At 40.4% G+C, this 17,153-nt stretch overlaps 2 protein-coding genes across 2 annotated transcripts; both read left to right on the top strand.

Moving 5' to 3' along the window:
* The first annotated feature begins 232 nt into the window (after nt 1-232).
* On the top strand, nt 233-2,518 carry LOC146668702 (cysteine-rich protein 1). The gene is made up of 4 exons (XM_085408730.1): nt 233-924; nt 1,794-1,888; nt 2,001-2,055; nt 2,154-2,518. Exons 1-4 carry the CDS (start codon nt 882-884, stop codon nt 2,162-2,164), a joined length of 204 nt encoding a protein of 67 aa, XP_085264856.1. The 5' UTR covers nt 233-881; the 3' UTR covers nt 2,165-2,518.
* A 1,963-nt stretch (nt 2,519-4,481) lies between these two features.
* Nucleotides 4,482-16,849, top strand: pi4k2b (phosphatidylinositol 4-kinase type 2 beta). Its single transcript, XM_085410703.1, has 11 exons — nt 4,482-5,003; nt 9,437-9,588; nt 10,089-10,169; nt 10,348-10,467; nt 10,657-10,788; nt 11,670-11,823; nt 12,077-12,144; nt 13,382-13,484; nt 14,446-14,579; nt 14,681-14,740; nt 16,282-16,849. Exons 1-11 carry the CDS (start codon nt 4,649-4,651, stop codon nt 16,453-16,455), a joined length of 1,533 nt encoding a protein of 510 aa, XP_085266829.1. The 5' UTR covers nt 4,482-4,648; the 3' UTR covers nt 16,456-16,849.
* The last annotated feature ends 304 nt before the right edge of the window (nt 16,850-17,153 follow it).

The raw sequence follows: 17,153 nt of genomic DNA, 5'->3' as shown, positions 1-17,153 counted from the left end.
TCTCTCCTCACCCCTGTCCCTCCCGAGGTCTGCTTCCATCACCTATCCCTAGGGGATAACTGCCTACGCTGCCCAGCCCCATCTGTCCCTCCACTAGACCAGCCTCACCCTGACTCTCCCTCCTAACTTTGGCTGCAGCCTCTTTATGTGATGTCACTGAGCAGAAGGATGGCCTTTTTGGTGAGTGCATGTGTGTGTGTAAATGGGTGTATGGTGTCTGTGTGAGTCAGTGAGCGGGAGGTGTGTGTGAGTATTTGACACACACACAGAGGGAGAGAGAGAGAGAGAGAAAGAAGACAGACAGAAAGAAAGAAGAAAAGAAAGGCACAAGTGTCAAGTTTCCCTTTTCAGTTCAGGAGCTCAAATCCTTGTTTTTAATCTAGAAAAGAGGGTGAAAAGAGCACGAAAAGGGAGAAGGTAGCTGGGAATTTGAGCTGGTGACAGATGTTTTTTGTTCCTTCTTTCTTTCTCTCTTTACAGTGTTATAGATGAGTGCGCAAAACATTATATGAAGATATGAAAAGTTCACTGTAAAATAATGTGATTTAAAATATGTAAAATGATCAAATTATACACACACACACACACACACACACACACACACACACACACACATATATATGAAAGAGACAAACTACCTGTCTCTAGTTTTTCCACTGATGACACCATTTACTGCTCAAATCTCAAAGTTTACTCTCTTCCTGTGACGTCTCACCACATCCTGGTTTTGACTGCACAAGATGCTGAGATGTCTACAGTTTAACGGTTTTCCTGTCACTTTTCAGTTCACACCCGTATTCACGCGATTTCGCTCATAGGACACTGTGGACTAAAAAGGTGCACACATAAACGCATATACTGATAAATAATTAGATACTATCATGGTAGGCTACTGTCCAATTTGCGGGAAGCCTGTCTACTTTGGTAAGTCTGACCTGTTTAATTTTTAAACTCGATGCAATTGTCTTCCTCTTTCTGTCTGGCACTTGCTTTACACGCTCTTTATCTGTCTGTCTACCATCTCTGTGGCAGATCAGTTTGGCATTGTCATAAAACTTGAAATCTGAAATAAAGCACAAATAATGAACAGGTGAAACCAGGTGTAATAAAATTAATAAAGGGCATTTTTTGGAGTTAACATAAGATTGAGGTTCACCTTGTGTTTTGTTTTCTTTCTGCAAAGTCTTATTATCTACATTAGACAAAGTGCAATGATATCAATATGTTCCTTAAATGCAAAATTGTTATCTATTTTCTTTTTAGAGGACAAAAAAAGGCATTTCACTCTTTCTTTTTAAGGCTTTTGGCTTTATTTGAACCACACATGCACACAAATGCACACACTCGTATCCATGATAACAACAGGATGTGGGTCTAGCCAAACGAGCATGCACTGCTCTTTGGGTTTCCTCCCTACCTCCCCTCTCTTTTAAACAAGTCCTTTTCCACATTCAGGCCTAGCCATTAGATCCACAAAATGACTCAAACCACCAGTTAGATTCCTCTTTGGTTGTTATTTTTGCTGTTAGTTTTTCTCGCCTGTTCATGCACCAGCTAAGTTCAAATTCTCTGATGTGACCTGCCCTACTTTTAGTTCAACATCACAGTCTCTGGCCTACTTGCACTGATGAGGCTAATAGTCTGTAACTTCTGAACCAGACACATGAAATCCAGACATTGTGTTATCAGAAATTGTATGAGATGCAAAATCCTTTTGACTTTTTAATTAAATATTAATAAAAATATCCGATCCTGCCTCTCATTAAGCTAGTCCATCTCTTCCTTTGGTGCAGGTGAGAAGAAGAGGTCCTTAGGGAGAGACTACCATCCTCTGTGTCTGAAGTGTCAGAAGTGTAACAGACAGCTCACCCCTGGACAACATGCTGAGGTATATAAGGACAACAACTGAGTCAATTAAGTATTCAAGGAAAGTAATATGAATGCAGTTTACTGAATGAGTAGGATGATGCTATAAATATGTGTTACTCGTTGTGTTTCAGTATGATGAGAAGCCATACTGTACACACTGCTATCTGAAGATGTTTGGACCGAGAGGTATACTGCCATCTCAATATGAAAACACAAACACGCACAACTGGCCAACCACACGCTATTTCTGAATGCCTTTTCTCTGTGTAAATCTTTCTTAACAGGTAACAGGTAACTGACGTCGGTGTGGCACAGTATATCCCCTCAACAAAAGCCAGGATGAGGCAAAAATGAACAAATGCTGACATTTAAAAGATCCGGTTTATATAAGGCAAAAGATAAAGGAGTGAATAAATAATAATGAAGGACCGGAATATACTGTAAACCTTATAGGACAGAGTGAGCTCTCTTTGTTCCCTTTTGACGAATTAAAATATTTATAAATGTGGTAGAACTAGGCAATGCTATGTATATGTGACTGTTCACTTTTGTAATGTAAATTAATTTGGATGTAGAAAAGTGTGAGTCAGTGCAAATAAATACATTTTTTGAATGTTGCAGCATCAAATTCTGGTAGATGTCTAAGTTTTTAAGACTTTGCAATCAGGGGCTTACACTTTTAGATTTCTGGGCATGCGGCATGATTGTGTTCCCTCACAAACTAATAAAAACTCTAATCACCAACAATACAGATGCATGTAAAAAATTAGTTGGGCTAGAGGGTTCTCCCTCTCTCCCCCATCAAGCCGCCAGGGGAAAGGAGCAGGAATGGATAAGAGTGGTTGCTGTTGGCAGGGTAAACTAGATCTTCTGCCAGCAGAATCTACTGGAATGGGTGCTACAGTGAGGCAAACATGGGGCTCTCTCTGTCACACACACACACACACACACACACGTGCACGTGCAAGCAGTGTGTCTGCAGTGTGCCTTCACTGCTGCAGGAGCTTGTCACCCAGTGGTGGGTGAAGTGCACAGTTTCGATGCACACGCTCTCGCTCAGTGAAAAAACAAAACAAAACAGAGATGTGGTTGATGCGTTTTCCTGTTGAGTGTCATGTGTCACTCCAGTGACATTTCAGGTGTTTGCTCTTGAAGGTGAGATGGATATTGAAATAAAGGGTGAAGAGGCTGAAAAAGAAATAGTATCGAGAGAGGAGATGGACAAAGGGAGAGAGGGTTTATTATGACATCTAGCAAAGAGTAAGCAGAGATATACCTGTCTAGCCTTCAGTGTGCCTTTAAAACTGTCCATCTCCTTCTCCTTTTTCCAGATCCATATTCTATCCCAAGCACACCAAGCCTCTCTCACCTTCCATGTCTCCTTCACCCTCTAACCCCCTACCTTGATAGATCACATGACTGCTGTGTTACCAGCTGGCTGACTGTTCATTTGCAAGTGTTTCAGCTACACTCCCTTATTAGAGAGACGGGTGGTGGTGGAAGGGCAGAATTATAGGTGGAAGGGGGGCAGAGGGATGAGTGGGTGCTATGCAGACCACTGGGTGATTGAGGGGCACTGACAGAACTGAAAGAAAAGAGAGGGAGCTTGAATTTATAGGCGAGACAGGAAGAGAGAGAGGGGAAAGTAAAACAGAGGGATGAAAAATTACCATATTAAGCCTTGCTAAGTTAATGCAGAGGTTATTCAATTTGCATTAATTCACCTTGGGTCGAAACTGGAAAATTGAGCTAAATAAAAAATGTCATTATCTTACCATGAGGTGGCAGCGGGAAAGGCCCATGTGTGGATCCAATATTAACTTCAGAGGCATTCTAAACCAGTAACTATGCTTGCCACACTTCAAACAATGACACTTGATGACGACTTGAAAATAGTATTTAAGTATTTTACAGTAACTTTTAAAAAATGTATAAAGACTAGACAATTTTTGCTTGTGAGGCGATGCGTTGCAACCATTTTCATTTGTGTAATATTGTTGACATCTAGTGGCCGTGAATAAAACTGCTGGACTGCGTCGAGTCAGTTGAAAAGCCTGTACAGTAACCACGACAGTAACCACCAGAGTATTTTTGTATTAATAGCTTAGAAAATGCATTTTAATAAAACAAAAGAAATACTAACGTAGCCCTATCATGTGCCAATAATTCTAACTCAGTTCATGAATTTGAAATTCTTCAAGCACCGGAGAAGAAGACAGAAAGGACAAAACTATGAATATATTTGTTTTGCAAATAAATAAATAAATGCCAGGTCAGAAAAGGATATCTTGATAGCAGGTCTACTTAACATAGCTAATCTCTAATAAATAGCGTAGGAAGGTACGTGTTTATAGACCGACATGTTCTACAGCCTAATTTGTATTTTTTTTGTTTCTGTTTCTGACTTTGCAAATTGACAACTACGTTAGTCACACGGTAATAACAGAAGTAATGATGTAAAGCTCTCGAGTGTACTTGTCAACCGGGAATTTGAAACACGGGGGCTCGCTCACGTCTTTGAATTTCTTCTGCTTTTCCAAGCTGTACTTGAAGGCAACTCATAGCCAGCAGCGTCGTTTTGTGTGGCGCATGCGCATCTAGCTAACTAGGAAGCAGAGGAGACGGTCTCCATGGATTATGTGGACATATCGTTGAGTGAAAGCAGTAGCTGTTTGATTTGGATACATGCCGTGTTCTTACAATGAAAAGCTGACAGCTCGAAACGAAGTTGAGTCAATACGATATATATTTAACTGTATGTATTAGGGCCTGAGTCAGAATGATGTCAGAATGCGACCTGACAGAGACAGAGACCGGCGAGCCAGTGCTGGACACGGGGGAAAGAGCGGTGCCAGTGCTGGAGTCTAACTTTCACTCCATAGACCCTCCAAAGGTGTTATTTGACAGGAACCGGATAGGTCTGACAACTGGGGCGAACCCCGGTGGTGCCATACGTATTTCGGACTCTTGTGAAAGCGTGTTGACCGAACTAGAGACAGAGGGCTCCGGCGAAGAGGCGCTGCTGTTACCGTGCTTAGCAGGAAGCTCGTCGTCTCCGAGAGGTGTAAAAGAAAAGCGAAGCAGGCGGTACAGGCACAGCTCGTCTTCGGATAAAGATGCTTTAGCCTCCCCGGGTAAGTGTTTCAAATCACGGCCTTTGAAATGGTTGTATATGAAACTAATAAATAGACAGCCACACTCAGATACTCATAGGGGTTATGTCTTTTCTGACATTTTGTTATTTGATGCATATGGCTCTGGAAAAATTCTGCCTACTCAGGCTGATTACGGTTGTGATAACAGGTAATGCAACGTGGTCAAATAGATATGTTATGTAAGCTCTCTGAAGTGAGCATTTCACGCGGCTTTTTAATGTTTGGGTCTCTCTTAAGGTCTGTTGAGGCTGTTGGAGAACCAACACTTTGGTTATTATTAGAATTTTTAAAAAAGCACAAACTTGGTGTCACATTACATAAAAAAGTACCCGGTTTCTCCACAGCACTTGGTGAACTGAAGGCTTGGTGTGCAGTCTGTATCGTGTCTGTATTTTCTGCTCAATTTGTCATCACCCATATTTTAGTCTGACAATCAAGACAGAATCAAGGCTACAAATATGATGACAAAAAAGTTTTTAAAACAACAACAACAAACAAACAGTTTATAATACTTCCAGGATAATAAATAAGTCTGCCTCATCCATTGAACTCTTGCCCACCTGGTTGACATCATTGCCTCCTTCATCCAAATTATCTTTGTTCCTCAAGCTAGGAGGTTTTTGAACATTCTGGTCTGTTGTAAGATGTTTGTTGTGATAAAATTATTTGAGGCTATGCTGTGAACTAGATTGTCCAGCAGGAACAACTAAAGTTTCTGTCAGATTTGTTTTGGATGATGAGAAGGGGGGTGGGGGATGCAGGGAAAGACCAAGAAAAAGGTGACCTAGTCGCTATGGAAGCGGCATAATCTGACTTAAATGCTCACTGGATTTAACAACACTCCCCCTCATACCGCCCACCTTTTGTTTTTTCCTTTTTTCCCTCTGCAAAACAAATTCTGAGCATTTGTATTCATTTCTGTTATTCAGCCTCTCCCAACAGAGATCTATTGTTCAGATCCATGTCCTATTATGGCCAGAAATCTAGGCCACAGGTAGAGTCTGAGCCTTAAATGGCAAGTGTTGGCATCCCATTACTTGTGGCCTTTGTAGAACAATAATCTTCTCCTCTAAAATTACAAAACTGTTTTACAGATTATTGTTAGAATACTGACTAAGAGCCGTTTCTCTTGCACTTTGTGCCATTTAAAAATATCATGTAAATTAATTGTGAATTGTAGCTCTTAAATTCTGCTTTACGTGTCATGGGAAATATTAACCAAATAGCAATAGTGCTTTTTTTTTTTTTTAACAAAGTAATTGGTAAAAATTTGCATGCGTCCATAAATGTATTCTATTTTTCATCACGTATGCCATCTTTTGCTGCCTTCTTTGTCACCAGTCCAAAGAGCCTAGAAACAGCACGCAGGGTTTATTTATAGTTATAGTCTTTATGTAAAGTTCATTTTGATAAACTTGAGTAAGTTGAAGCATTTTATCATGTAACTGTCAAAACTCGAGGGAAACAGTTTTAGCGTTTAAGACAAATTGTATCAATTTTATGCGCTTGCTGTAACTTAAATATATAGTTATAGAACACTTTTCACAGTCCAGTGTTGTGCCATGTCACACACTTTGTGCTCTGCATGTCTATTGGAGGTCTCTGAAGTTATAAGTGAGGTACACTCCTGCTGTGTGTGCCCCATTAGTTGACCAGGACATCTGAGAGGCTGATATTAAATATGCATAATGCCCCTGTGCTAGCAGACACACTTTGTAGTCCAGTACAGTGTTTGAAGATGATGAAGACGGAAATTGAGAGAAAGGAAGTACTATATGCGCATATACTATTACTTTGGCTTTCTACAGGTTGAAGCTAATGGGAAGTGGAAGACATACAAGGCCCATTACTGCCATCTGCAGCAATACACCACAGTGATCTTATCACAGACTATAAGCACCAGGGTTGCGCACAGGAAGCGTAGATCTGTCATCATACAAGATGATAGATTGAGCACACTTTGACCTGTTGTTGGGAATTAAATGAAGATAAAATATTGCATCACACAGAACTGGATTACAAACTCCTTACAGTAAATCAGAGATTTACTGTTTTAGAGCACAATCTAAAACTATGTTAAGATTTTTATACTAAAGTCAAAATGGAGCTATTTTTAAGTCATTACTTTTGGACAGCTTTTCCAGAGATCAGAGTTACCTTTATGGCCAGACATCTTGTCCCAGTGTGGTCCACATCCACAAAAACCACTCAGAGCTTAGCCTTCAGAGATTGTGCACGTACAGCATGATCAGAAATTTATGGGAGTATTTACCCAATAAAATTGCTTAATATTTGCAGCACAGTTTAAATTCTTTTTAAAGTAGGATGTTTGCTTTGCAGGTACCAAATGGAGCATGAAACACAGGTGCAGCCTAGCTTAAACCTCTGTTTCAAATAATTCAGTTTTAGTTATATAGCACCAAATCACAACAACAGTTGTCTCAAGTTGTTTTATTTTGCAAGGTAAAGACTACAGTAATGCGGAGAAAACCCCAAGAATCCGATGACCCGCAGAGTGGTATATAAACGCAGAGTGAAACTTTGCAGCATTTATTGAGAAGATACAAGGAAAAGATCAGTCTGTCTAAATTCTTCTTATTATTGAATTATTGAGTTATCTTACAGCCACAACATGATAAACACCTACCTAATCAGAATACTTTATTAGTAATGCTTTTTGGTAATCTCAGTCTCTAACTGAACGTGCTCCTGTGACTGACCAGCATGTCATGGAGTGGGTGGGAGGAATTATCCAACATTGTCTTCATCTTAATGTTGGATAGCTCCCCACTGTATCACCAAAATACCTTTGACGCATCAAAGTAATGCATAGTATGCTACCGGAACATTAACAGATAATTGGCTGCAGGGTGCGAGTACTGTGCTGTAATGAGGAGGTCTTGGTTAGTCACTTTACTTTCTGAACCTCCCCATCCATCCATTCGCTTATCCTTTTCAGGGTCGCGGGGGGCGCTGGAGCCTATCCCAGCTGTCATAGGGCGAGAGGCGGGGTACACCCTGGACAGGTCGCCAGTCTGTCGCAGGGCCAACACACAGGGACAGACAACCATTCGCGCTCACATTCACTCGCACATTCACACCTAATGGCAATTTGGATTTTCCAATTAACCTATCCTCTCAAGCTGTATGTCTTTGGATGGTGGGAGGAAGCCGGAGTACCCGGAGAGAACCCACGCAAACACAGAAAGACCCCGGCCTGATGTTGGAATTGAACTCAGGACCTTCTTGCTGTGCGGCAACAGTGCTAACCACCGTGCCACCGTGCTTGCTTCTGAACCTCCCCGTTAAGTTAAATTGAGTTTGACTTTTAACATATGATTCTGGGTACTTTTCATGTATTTGTTCAGGAGTAATTGGGCCATACTAGGTCAGACTAGGTTTGACAAGTATTCACTGTTTTAAACAATCCAGATTAATTATGTAACGTTTGCTTATCACTCTTTCTTTTCTTCCTCGTGTTAATTAGGTTCTCTTGGGCCCTACAGTTAAACTAGCTTTGAAGCTATCTTTGTTACTCCTTATCGGTCACCCTTGGCATGTTGACTGTCCTGTCCCTGTTTTTATAGCACCTACCACATGTCTGTGACTTTATCTCTCCTTGCATCCCACTGTGACTTTAGTGCGACTGATACAGAGCATGGGTCTCTGTCAGCTGATCGTTCTGCCCTGTGCAAGGAGGAGAACTTATGATCTGCCATGTCATGTGTTTGGACCTTTATCAAAATAATAATTGGCACTATTCACCAGAGAGCAGTGATTTCAAGAGAATGACGTTTGATCTGCAAGGCAGTAGAAAATGCCAGATTTTAACAAGTGGCGGAATCACTGGTTTAGACCAATTTTTTTTTAAGTTTAGTTGGTAAATTCTCTGTGATAGTGTACACACAGTCAAAATATGGGCATGCGATTTGGAATTCCTCTTAAATGTGTGTTTGTGTATTCCTTTGTGGGTGATTCCTGTGATAGACTTGGCCACCTGTTTTATCCCACCCTTTGCACAGTGTGCAATGGGAACACTTCCAGTTTCCCACTGCCTAGAACAGAATAATCAGGAGGTGAGATGGGTGAGGTAACGGACAGTTTACAGTAGTCTCTGTGAGGGAGATTGCAATTATTATTTTTTACCACTGATTTTTCAGCATGTATAATGTAAATAACTCATTCATGATCATTTCAAAGGTATCTGATGGTCCTAAACACCAAAACATAACACCCATGCAGAGAAACCTCTTGATGTTTACTTAATGCCATATTTTGCAATGGACATGTAATTGTAAATGCAATCTTATTGTTCTGGTTCTTAAGAAAATACATTTGTTTAATTGTAGCAAGTTCTGGTTGTATACAATGTAAAAATAAATCAAAGTAATCTTGAGTTATTCCCCTTCTAGGTACCAACAGTGGAGATTTCAACCATTTCCCTGACGACCCCGAGTTTGCCGATATTATCCAAAGGGCAGAGCAAGCCATTGAGAGTGGCGTCTTTCCAGAGAGGATTTCCCAGGGCTCAAGTGGGAGTTACTTTGTCAAAGACCCAAAAGGGGTACGTTTGGTACAAATGACACAGATTCATGACAAGCGAAGGAAGGTTCATGGGCTAAACTTGGAGGAAGAATATAAATCAGTAGCTTAGCAACATTTCCAAACATTTATCTTTTCTTTTTTCAAAACATTAATTGCTTTAATCATAAGAGTTTGTAAATTAGGAAGAAGGAATATGGAAATCCACAGGATTATGATTCTTGTTTAATTATTCAAAAAGCAATGGTTCAGCTGATAACAGCAGATCACTGGCATCTACAGGTAATTACTGGGAAGATGGTGAGCCCAAGATGTCAGACGCATTCCTCACGCTTTACATTTGTTGCTTATAGTTACACTATTAGTCTTTGGCTTTTTGTGTTTGTAAGGAGCTTGAAGCAACACTAATATGCGTGGTAAAATTAGTTCTCACTCTTTCTGTTTTCTGACCTGGGCTGTATGTCAGATTGCAAGTTTAGAAAAAAAACAAATGTATCACTCTGTTTTGTTTTTTATTTACAGAAAATCATTGGTGTTTTTAAACCAAAGTCAGAGGAACCTTATGGTCATCTGAATCCAAAATGGACCAAATACTTTCACAAGGTACTTTCTGTCACATGTATCACCTTTTTTAAACATCTGAAAAGTTATTAAGATATATATTGTCATTCATTTTACTTTAATGGCTGCACACAGTGAGTAAGATTAAAAAAAAAAAAAAAGTAGGGTAATATTAACACCTCATCTGTAAAACTTCCCCCATGTCTGTCTCTGTTGTTAGCTTTGCTGTCCATGTTGTTTTGGCCGAGGGTGCTTGTTACCTAACCAGGGTTATCTGTCAGAGGCTGCTGCTTCACTGGTTGACACCAAACTCTGTCTTGGTGTGGTGCCAAAAACCAAGGTGTGTGCTTTTTTTTTTTTTTTTTTTTTTTCTCTGTAGAGTTTTTGAATTAATAACATGTAATCTCCAAAACCCAGTATAAGTAAACACTTGAATTAATCTGGATTTGATTAGGGTCTCTGTGCTCTTCTTTCTGTTCAGCAGTGGTCACAGTTTCAAAGTAAACCAGTGTTATCTAAATTTTATCAGGTGGTGTATTTGGCCAGTGAGACATTCCACTACAACGCCATAGACAGAGCAAAGTCCAGGGGGAAGAAGTACGCCCTAGAGAAAGTCCCCAAAGTGGGGCGACGCTTCCACAGAGTGGGCCTCCCACCCAAGGTACCAAAGACTTTTAAACCGTCACAGTCTAACGTCACCATTTGTTTACTATAAGCAATTCATGAGGAGCTTGGAATCTTGACCTTTCTCTTGTTCATTCCTGTGTCGTTTCCTCCTCTTGCTTCCTTGCTTTCTCTTTGTATTTGTGCAAAAACACAGCCACATGCAGGAAAACCTATACTCATACTGGTTAAAACAAATTCTAATCTTCTTGTTTCAATATTTGTTAATAGGTTCTTTGTCAGATTTGTTCTATTCATATGTACACTGACTGCTTCTCTATAACATACAAGAGTTGTTGCATCAGTGAGTGGAGGGCTGAGAATAGCCACTGATGGTAGAGAACGGTAAAAGGAATCATGCCACACTATTTTTGTGTTGAAGAAGAACAATGTGTTTAGATAAAAGGCCATCAGAACCATAAATGTTGTTTCTGTTTTAAGCCATGTTCTTTTTCAGGAGCTGTAATACTTACTGGATATATTTATCTCTTGTATTGTGAACTGTAATCGTATATCAGTTTTGTCTTTTAATCAAAAACATGTATAACAGGTATTTCATTCCTGGCTGTTTATTACGTGAGACAGTCTTGTGGGTGATCTAAAGATATGTGGATGTTAAGATGATGTGAAAACATAGCTGAAGTGTCTTCGAGGAAGTAAATATGAGGAAACTGACTGCATATTTTCAACTGTCAGGCACAGCTGACATTTCAGCCTTTCGACATTACAGCTTCACTTGTAATATCACTGCACACCACATCATTTCCATTTAAACTGTCTACATACTGTTCTCAGAGCAGTGAACATTGCTATACAGTGTTTTGTTTTAATGGGTATGTTAGTTGCATTCATGCCATATGCGCCTCTGTGTGTTACCAGGTGGGCTCATTTCAGCTGTTTGTGGAGGGTTATCGTGAAGCCGACTACTGGCTGCGACGCTTTGAGGCAGAACCACTGCCAGAGAATATCAGGAAGCAGCTGCAGTCGCAGTTTGAGCGGCTGGTGGTGCTGGACTATGTTATCAGAAACACAGGTAGGCGTGCACGTGTTAACATTTCGATAAATGGTTTAAATTGAAGTGATCAGTCATTGTAGTCTCATTACAGTGTTGGCAGCTTTATTTCGATTTAGTTATACACTGGTTATGATAAAAATTCCTTTGATCTTCATATTTATTTTAAGTTAGTATATGCTTGCGCACAACAGCTGTTTGCTATCTTTGACATCGCTCTGTCTTCCCTCTCATTTCTGCGTATCAAAACTTGTTTGTTTGTTTTCCTTGTTAGATCGAGGGAATGACAACTGGTTGATCAAGTACGAGACACCAGGAGAAGGAGAGGGAGAAGAACAAAAGGTGAGGTAATTTACCACATGACAGAGGTGTGTTCAGACTGTTCACCAAGCACGCATTCACCTCGCTTAACTCTGTTGAAACACATGAACACTTATAGTCAAAGGAGCTTGCAAAAGAAAAGCGTCTGGACTTCTTTAAGTTGCTTGAAGACATTTCACCTCTCATCCGAGAAGCTTCCTCAGTTCTAAGGTCAAATGGTGGAGAGTCCCAGATATAAACCTAGTGGGAGTAACCCCCCACAGAGGGACAAAAGGACCCCCTGATGATCCTCTAATCGCCTGAGCCAAGGTGTGAAAATGGGTGTGGGTCCCAGTCAGCCAGAGTTTCGGGTGAGTTCATTGTGAAACCTGGCCCCACCTTATCACAACACAGAAGAGCCACCTCCACAGGACAAGACTCAGCAGTCCATCTGCATCTTAAGGATAAAGGACACTCTTTCGAGGATGCCGATGTTCACATTTTGGACAGAGAGGACAGATGGTTTGAAAGAGGAGTGAAAGAAGCCATCTATGTCCACTGTGAGTGACCATCTTTGAACAGAGGCGGTGGTTTACGACACCAACTGTCTGCCATCTATAATCCAGTTTTGAGTTCCCTTCCCAGACGCCTTAACGCCCACTCACATCCTGGGCCATCTGATCTCAGGAATTCGCATGATAAGGTGGGGCCATGTTTCACAATGAACACACCCGAAACTCTGGCTGATTGGGACCCACACCCAGTTTCACACCTTGGCTCAGGCGATTAGAGGATCATCAGGGGGGTCCTTTTGTCCCTCTGTGGGGGGTTACTCCCACTAGGTTTATATCTGGGACTCTCCACCATTTGACCTTAGAACTGAAGAAGCTTCTCGGATGAGAGGTGAAACGTCTTCAAGCAACTTAAAGAAGTCCAGACGCTTTTCTTTTGCAAGTTCCTTTGACTACGATGACCTGGATGACTGAGAACCTTCACAGACATGAACACTTATATATTTTTAAACCAGAACACACCTTATGTTGGTTTTGCTTCTGTGTATGTGCAAACTAGACTCACAAATGCATGGAACAAACTTGATGTACGTCTTTGTTACCTATCATCAATCATTATTTTCGATTTGCCGATAAATGACAAAAGTTGTCATTTATGTGTGGCAGTAATCACCCCTCAATCAATAACCAACTTGGTCATCAGTCATTAATAATTTACTCACTTAATGAATTCGAGGTCTTTAATCTTTTTCTCCCTCATGCTGCAGGATGCAGAATGGACAGAGAACATTCAGGACTCCTGCATCAAGATTGCAGCAATTGACAACGGCCTGGCCTTCCCCTTTAAACACCCGGATGAATGGAGAGCCTGTATGTTTATCACTTATTTCACTTTTGCTCACCATCTCTGTCAGTGACAGTAATGAGAGGGCCCCTTTACATGTGCGATTTCATGTAAAGACTCATTAAAAAGACTCATTGCACTTGTAGGAAAGGGTATTGTCAACATAACCTTCTGAAAAACACAAAGTGAAAAGGCACTTTTATTTGAGTGTTTAAAGTATCTTTCTGTGCCACAGTGATTGATGGTTGACCCGGCTCTTTGTTCACGTGGGCTTTAGGAGATCTCTCTTGCAAAATGTGTCACAGCTAAAAGTCTTACTCTCATTACAAATCAGAACCAGGCACTGTGACTGCATGCAGTTTAGACTTGTGCTGTGTACTGAGTGATGCACAAATGCATTTATATTGCACCACAAGTTTCATTGTACTTGAAGACAAAACATTGAGATACCATGAAATTACTGGAGGGGACTGCATGTCTGAAAGGGGATTTATTTGCATACTTTTTGAGATGTATACTACTTTTAGACCCGCTGTCCAGATTAGACAATACAATTAGCTTATCTTAGTACCAAGGTTGTAAATAGGAGGAATTTACTAGCTTGGCTTTTTCCAGATGTAAAACTAACGTAAGAGCTTGTAAAATTGTACTAATCTGTGAACTTGATAAAGTGTTGCAATTAGTAAGTTGTAGATGTGATGGTATGATTTTTACCTTTGGACACTGCCACAGACAGTTCCTTTAATTTTCTGATAATCTCATTGCTATTGGATGATTTCAGTCCTTTTCTTCTTATGGTAGAATCTTGTCATCTGTGTTCTGGCAAGAATTAAAGAATTTTTTACAATAAAAAAAAAAACTGTAAAGAAAAATTAGGCCACTAAACAATCCTACATGTGGCCTTATTATCAAATACAATGATAGTTATAGGTTCAGTGACAGTGAAAGGCTATACAGACGGAAACATTTGTGTTGTCCCCCTAACAGATCCATTCCACTGGGCATGGCTTCCTCAGGCCAAGGTACCCTTCTCCCAGGAGACCAGAGACCTTGTGCTGTCCCGCCTCTCTGACATGAACTTTGTTCAGGATCTCTGTGAGGACCTCTATGAGATGTTCAAGGTATGAGATGTTCTCATAAGCTTTCCTTTTTAATCTGTTTCTAGATTTTTGAATTCTTAATTGCAGGATATCAGCTAATATCAGTCGTTTTCTGTTTTCAGACAGATAAAGGCTTTGACAAAACCATGTTTGAGAGACAAATGTCCGTCATGAGAGGACAGGTGAGCTTTTGTAATTTATTTTTTATTTTTAATGAGTACTTTAATGTTCCTCTAGTCATTTTTTTTAACTTTGTACTGTTCTGTCCTCTATTTTATTTTTTTTTCTGCCTGTTCCTTTTATATCCTACCTTGTTCTCCTTTCTCCTCTCATGGCCTACTTTCTGTCACTTTGTATGCTCTGTAACGTCTTCACCACACATTTTACCCTAATTTTGCATCTGCAGCCACTGTCCTGTCTCACCTTTCAGTCTTTCTATTCTTCTCTCAGCAAGCAGTTAATAATAAAAACATGTTATATTAGTGAACAATACTGTGCAGGATTTGAGTCATTCTCAATTCTTTGTATTTTTGTTCTCCTTCCCTATTGGAATTCTTTAATATGGTTTAAAGTGCTTAAAGTCATGTCCTTAAGAAAAATGAATAAATCCAACAAAGGCATAACACAGGACCCAAGGACCTGAGATAAACATCTGACCCGTCAATTGATCCATCTACTGTTGTAAAGATGCCCTTCTTAAAGAAGGGAAAGAGGGTGAAAAGGCAGAGTTATGCCAAGTTACACAAGAACTGGACTTTTGTACAACAACCTGTTGTGAACAACGGGTCTTGTGAATTTTGAATGTAAATTTAACATTTTAAGTTCTAGTCAGTGTCGTTGGAGTGTTATGGAGGACATCAGTAGAGAGGTACAACAGTGAATGTGTGCAGCATCTGTTAAATGTGGTAGAGGCTCTGTCATAGTTTGGTGCTGAATTTCCGTCAGTGGTGTGGGGGATCTTGTCAGAATTGATGGAATTATAAACGCAGAAAAGTACTGTGCAGTACCATCTGGAAAGCGCCTTGATTGGCAGTAGCTTATTTGCAGCATTACATTGACCTCAAACACACTGCCAGTGCAGTGAAAGCACACCTGGGTAGAAAACGCATAATAGAATGCTATCAGTTATGGATTGGTATCCTCAGAGCCTGGACCTCAATATTATTGAAGTAGTGTGAGACAGAGGCAGGAAACAAATGGATGAAAATCAGGTAACGTCCAGATTAGAGCTTCAATGTTAAGAAGCCTGGAGAATTATTCCTGAAAACTACTAAAATAGAGCCTGTTTTGAAGAATAAAGGTGCTTGTACTAAATTTGCAAGCTTGTCAGAATTTCACCATTTCTGTGTTTGCTTCATGTGCTATTTCCACACATGTTTGCACATTTCACTGATCACTGCACTTATTTCCCATTTTCCAAGCAAAATATAACAAAATGAGGGATGGCTCAAGACTTTGTCCTGTAGTGCAGTTGTTTTGTAATTTATTTATTTATTTTAACTTTTAGTTAATTATTTAACTTTTGTCAGATATTAAAATGACCTGGCTGTGGAGAAAGTAGCTAATAATAACTGCAGTTTTTATGTATTACTGTCCTTTATCAAAGCCATGTCACATGCATAATATGTAAGCACAGACTGTTTCATATTTCCAATAAGTTGTTTGCATATTCTCTAAAAACTTCGAGTTGCTTTTGCACAACTAATGCACCGTCTTTTCCCAGGTGTTGAACCTGACCCAGGCGTTGAAGGACGGGAAGAGCCCCCTCCAACTGGTTCAGATGCCTCGGGTGGTAGTGGAGCGCAGCCGCTCAGGTGGCCAAGGTCGTGTGGTCACTTTGGGGAATGCGTTTACACAAACCTTCCACTGCAAGCGGCCATTCTTTTCCTCCTGGTAGTCAGAGAAGGATGACGAGGGGAGCAGAGGAGAAGCATCTGCTTTTTGTCCACACATCACTCCTGACGTAAAGAAAGTGAGAGAGAAGCTTACACTGGAAACTGTTCATATTTGTCCTCGGCAGGAAGGAAGTGAAGAAGGATACGGTGATGATGGAAAATAAGATGAGAAATATTTTGTGAGGAAATTGACTTGAGGCCAATTCCTCATTTGAGGAGAGTGCAGGGAACCGTGGGAGCTGGAGAGATTAGCATACCGCCGTCTCCTAGAGAGACCTTGGGGCTGTTTGTGGTTACTATGGCAACTTGATTAGATAATCAGCTTTTTCACAGAGGTGGGCTTTGTTTATTGTTAGGAAGCTGAAAGTTGTTTTTTTTTCTTTTTTTTTTTTCAAATCACTCAAGCTACCTACTGAAGGTCTCTCGATAATATAGTGCGTTGATGGCCAAAGAGCAAGCACCTAAATACCACAAGCTAACAGCACAGTGGTCCTGGTAGTGTTTGGGAATCTTAAAGAAGTTTCTCTTGGTCGACATTATTCCTCATCTGGGATAAAGTCCAAAATATTTGCTTTGCCTTATAGGATTACTTAGTGAAATATAGATGTGCACTTACACTGCTGGAAGTGTTTGACCAGTTCCACCCAGCTGGGCCAAAACACACTTTACCCAGCTTTAAAACCACGTGTTAAACAAAGAC

Source organism: Rhamphochromis longiceps, linkage group LG6, assembly GCF_057381845.1.
Source record: "Rhamphochromis longiceps isolate RC_006_pf linkage group LG6, R_longiceps_female_GT1.1, whole genome shotgun sequence".
Taxonomy (NCBI): Eukaryota; Metazoa; Chordata; class Actinopteri; order Cichliformes; family Cichlidae; genus Rhamphochromis; species Rhamphochromis longiceps.
Note: the sequence above shows the minus strand (reverse complement) of the source record. Positions and strands in the feature narration are given on the sequence as shown.

Bases quoted from the DNA above. Each gene is read 5' to 3' on its own strand.
- LOC146668702 (XM_085408730.1), top strand. From the start codon at position 882: ATGGTAGGCTACTGTCCAATTTGCGGGAAGCCTGTCTACTTTG. The intron at 925-1,793 runs GTAAGTCTGACC...CCTTTGGTGCAG, and splicing joins CGGGAAGCCTGTCTACTTTG to GTGAGAAGAAGAGGTCCTTA. The intron at 1,889-2,000 runs GTATATAAGGAC...GTTGTGTTTCAG, and splicing joins CCCCTGGACAACATGCTGAG to TATGATGAGAAGCCATACTG.
- pi4k2b (XM_085410703.1), top strand. From the start codon at position 4,649: ATGATGTCAGAATGCGACCTGACAGAGACAGAGACCGGCGAGCCAGTG. The intron at 12,145-13,381 runs GTGAGGTAATTT...CTCATGCTGCAG, and splicing joins GAGAGGGAGAAGAACAAAAG to GATGCAGAATGGACAGAGAA. The intron at 14,580-14,680 runs GTATGAGATGTT...TTCTGTTTTCAG, and splicing joins ACCTCTATGAGATGTTCAAG to ACAGATAAAGGCTTTGACAA.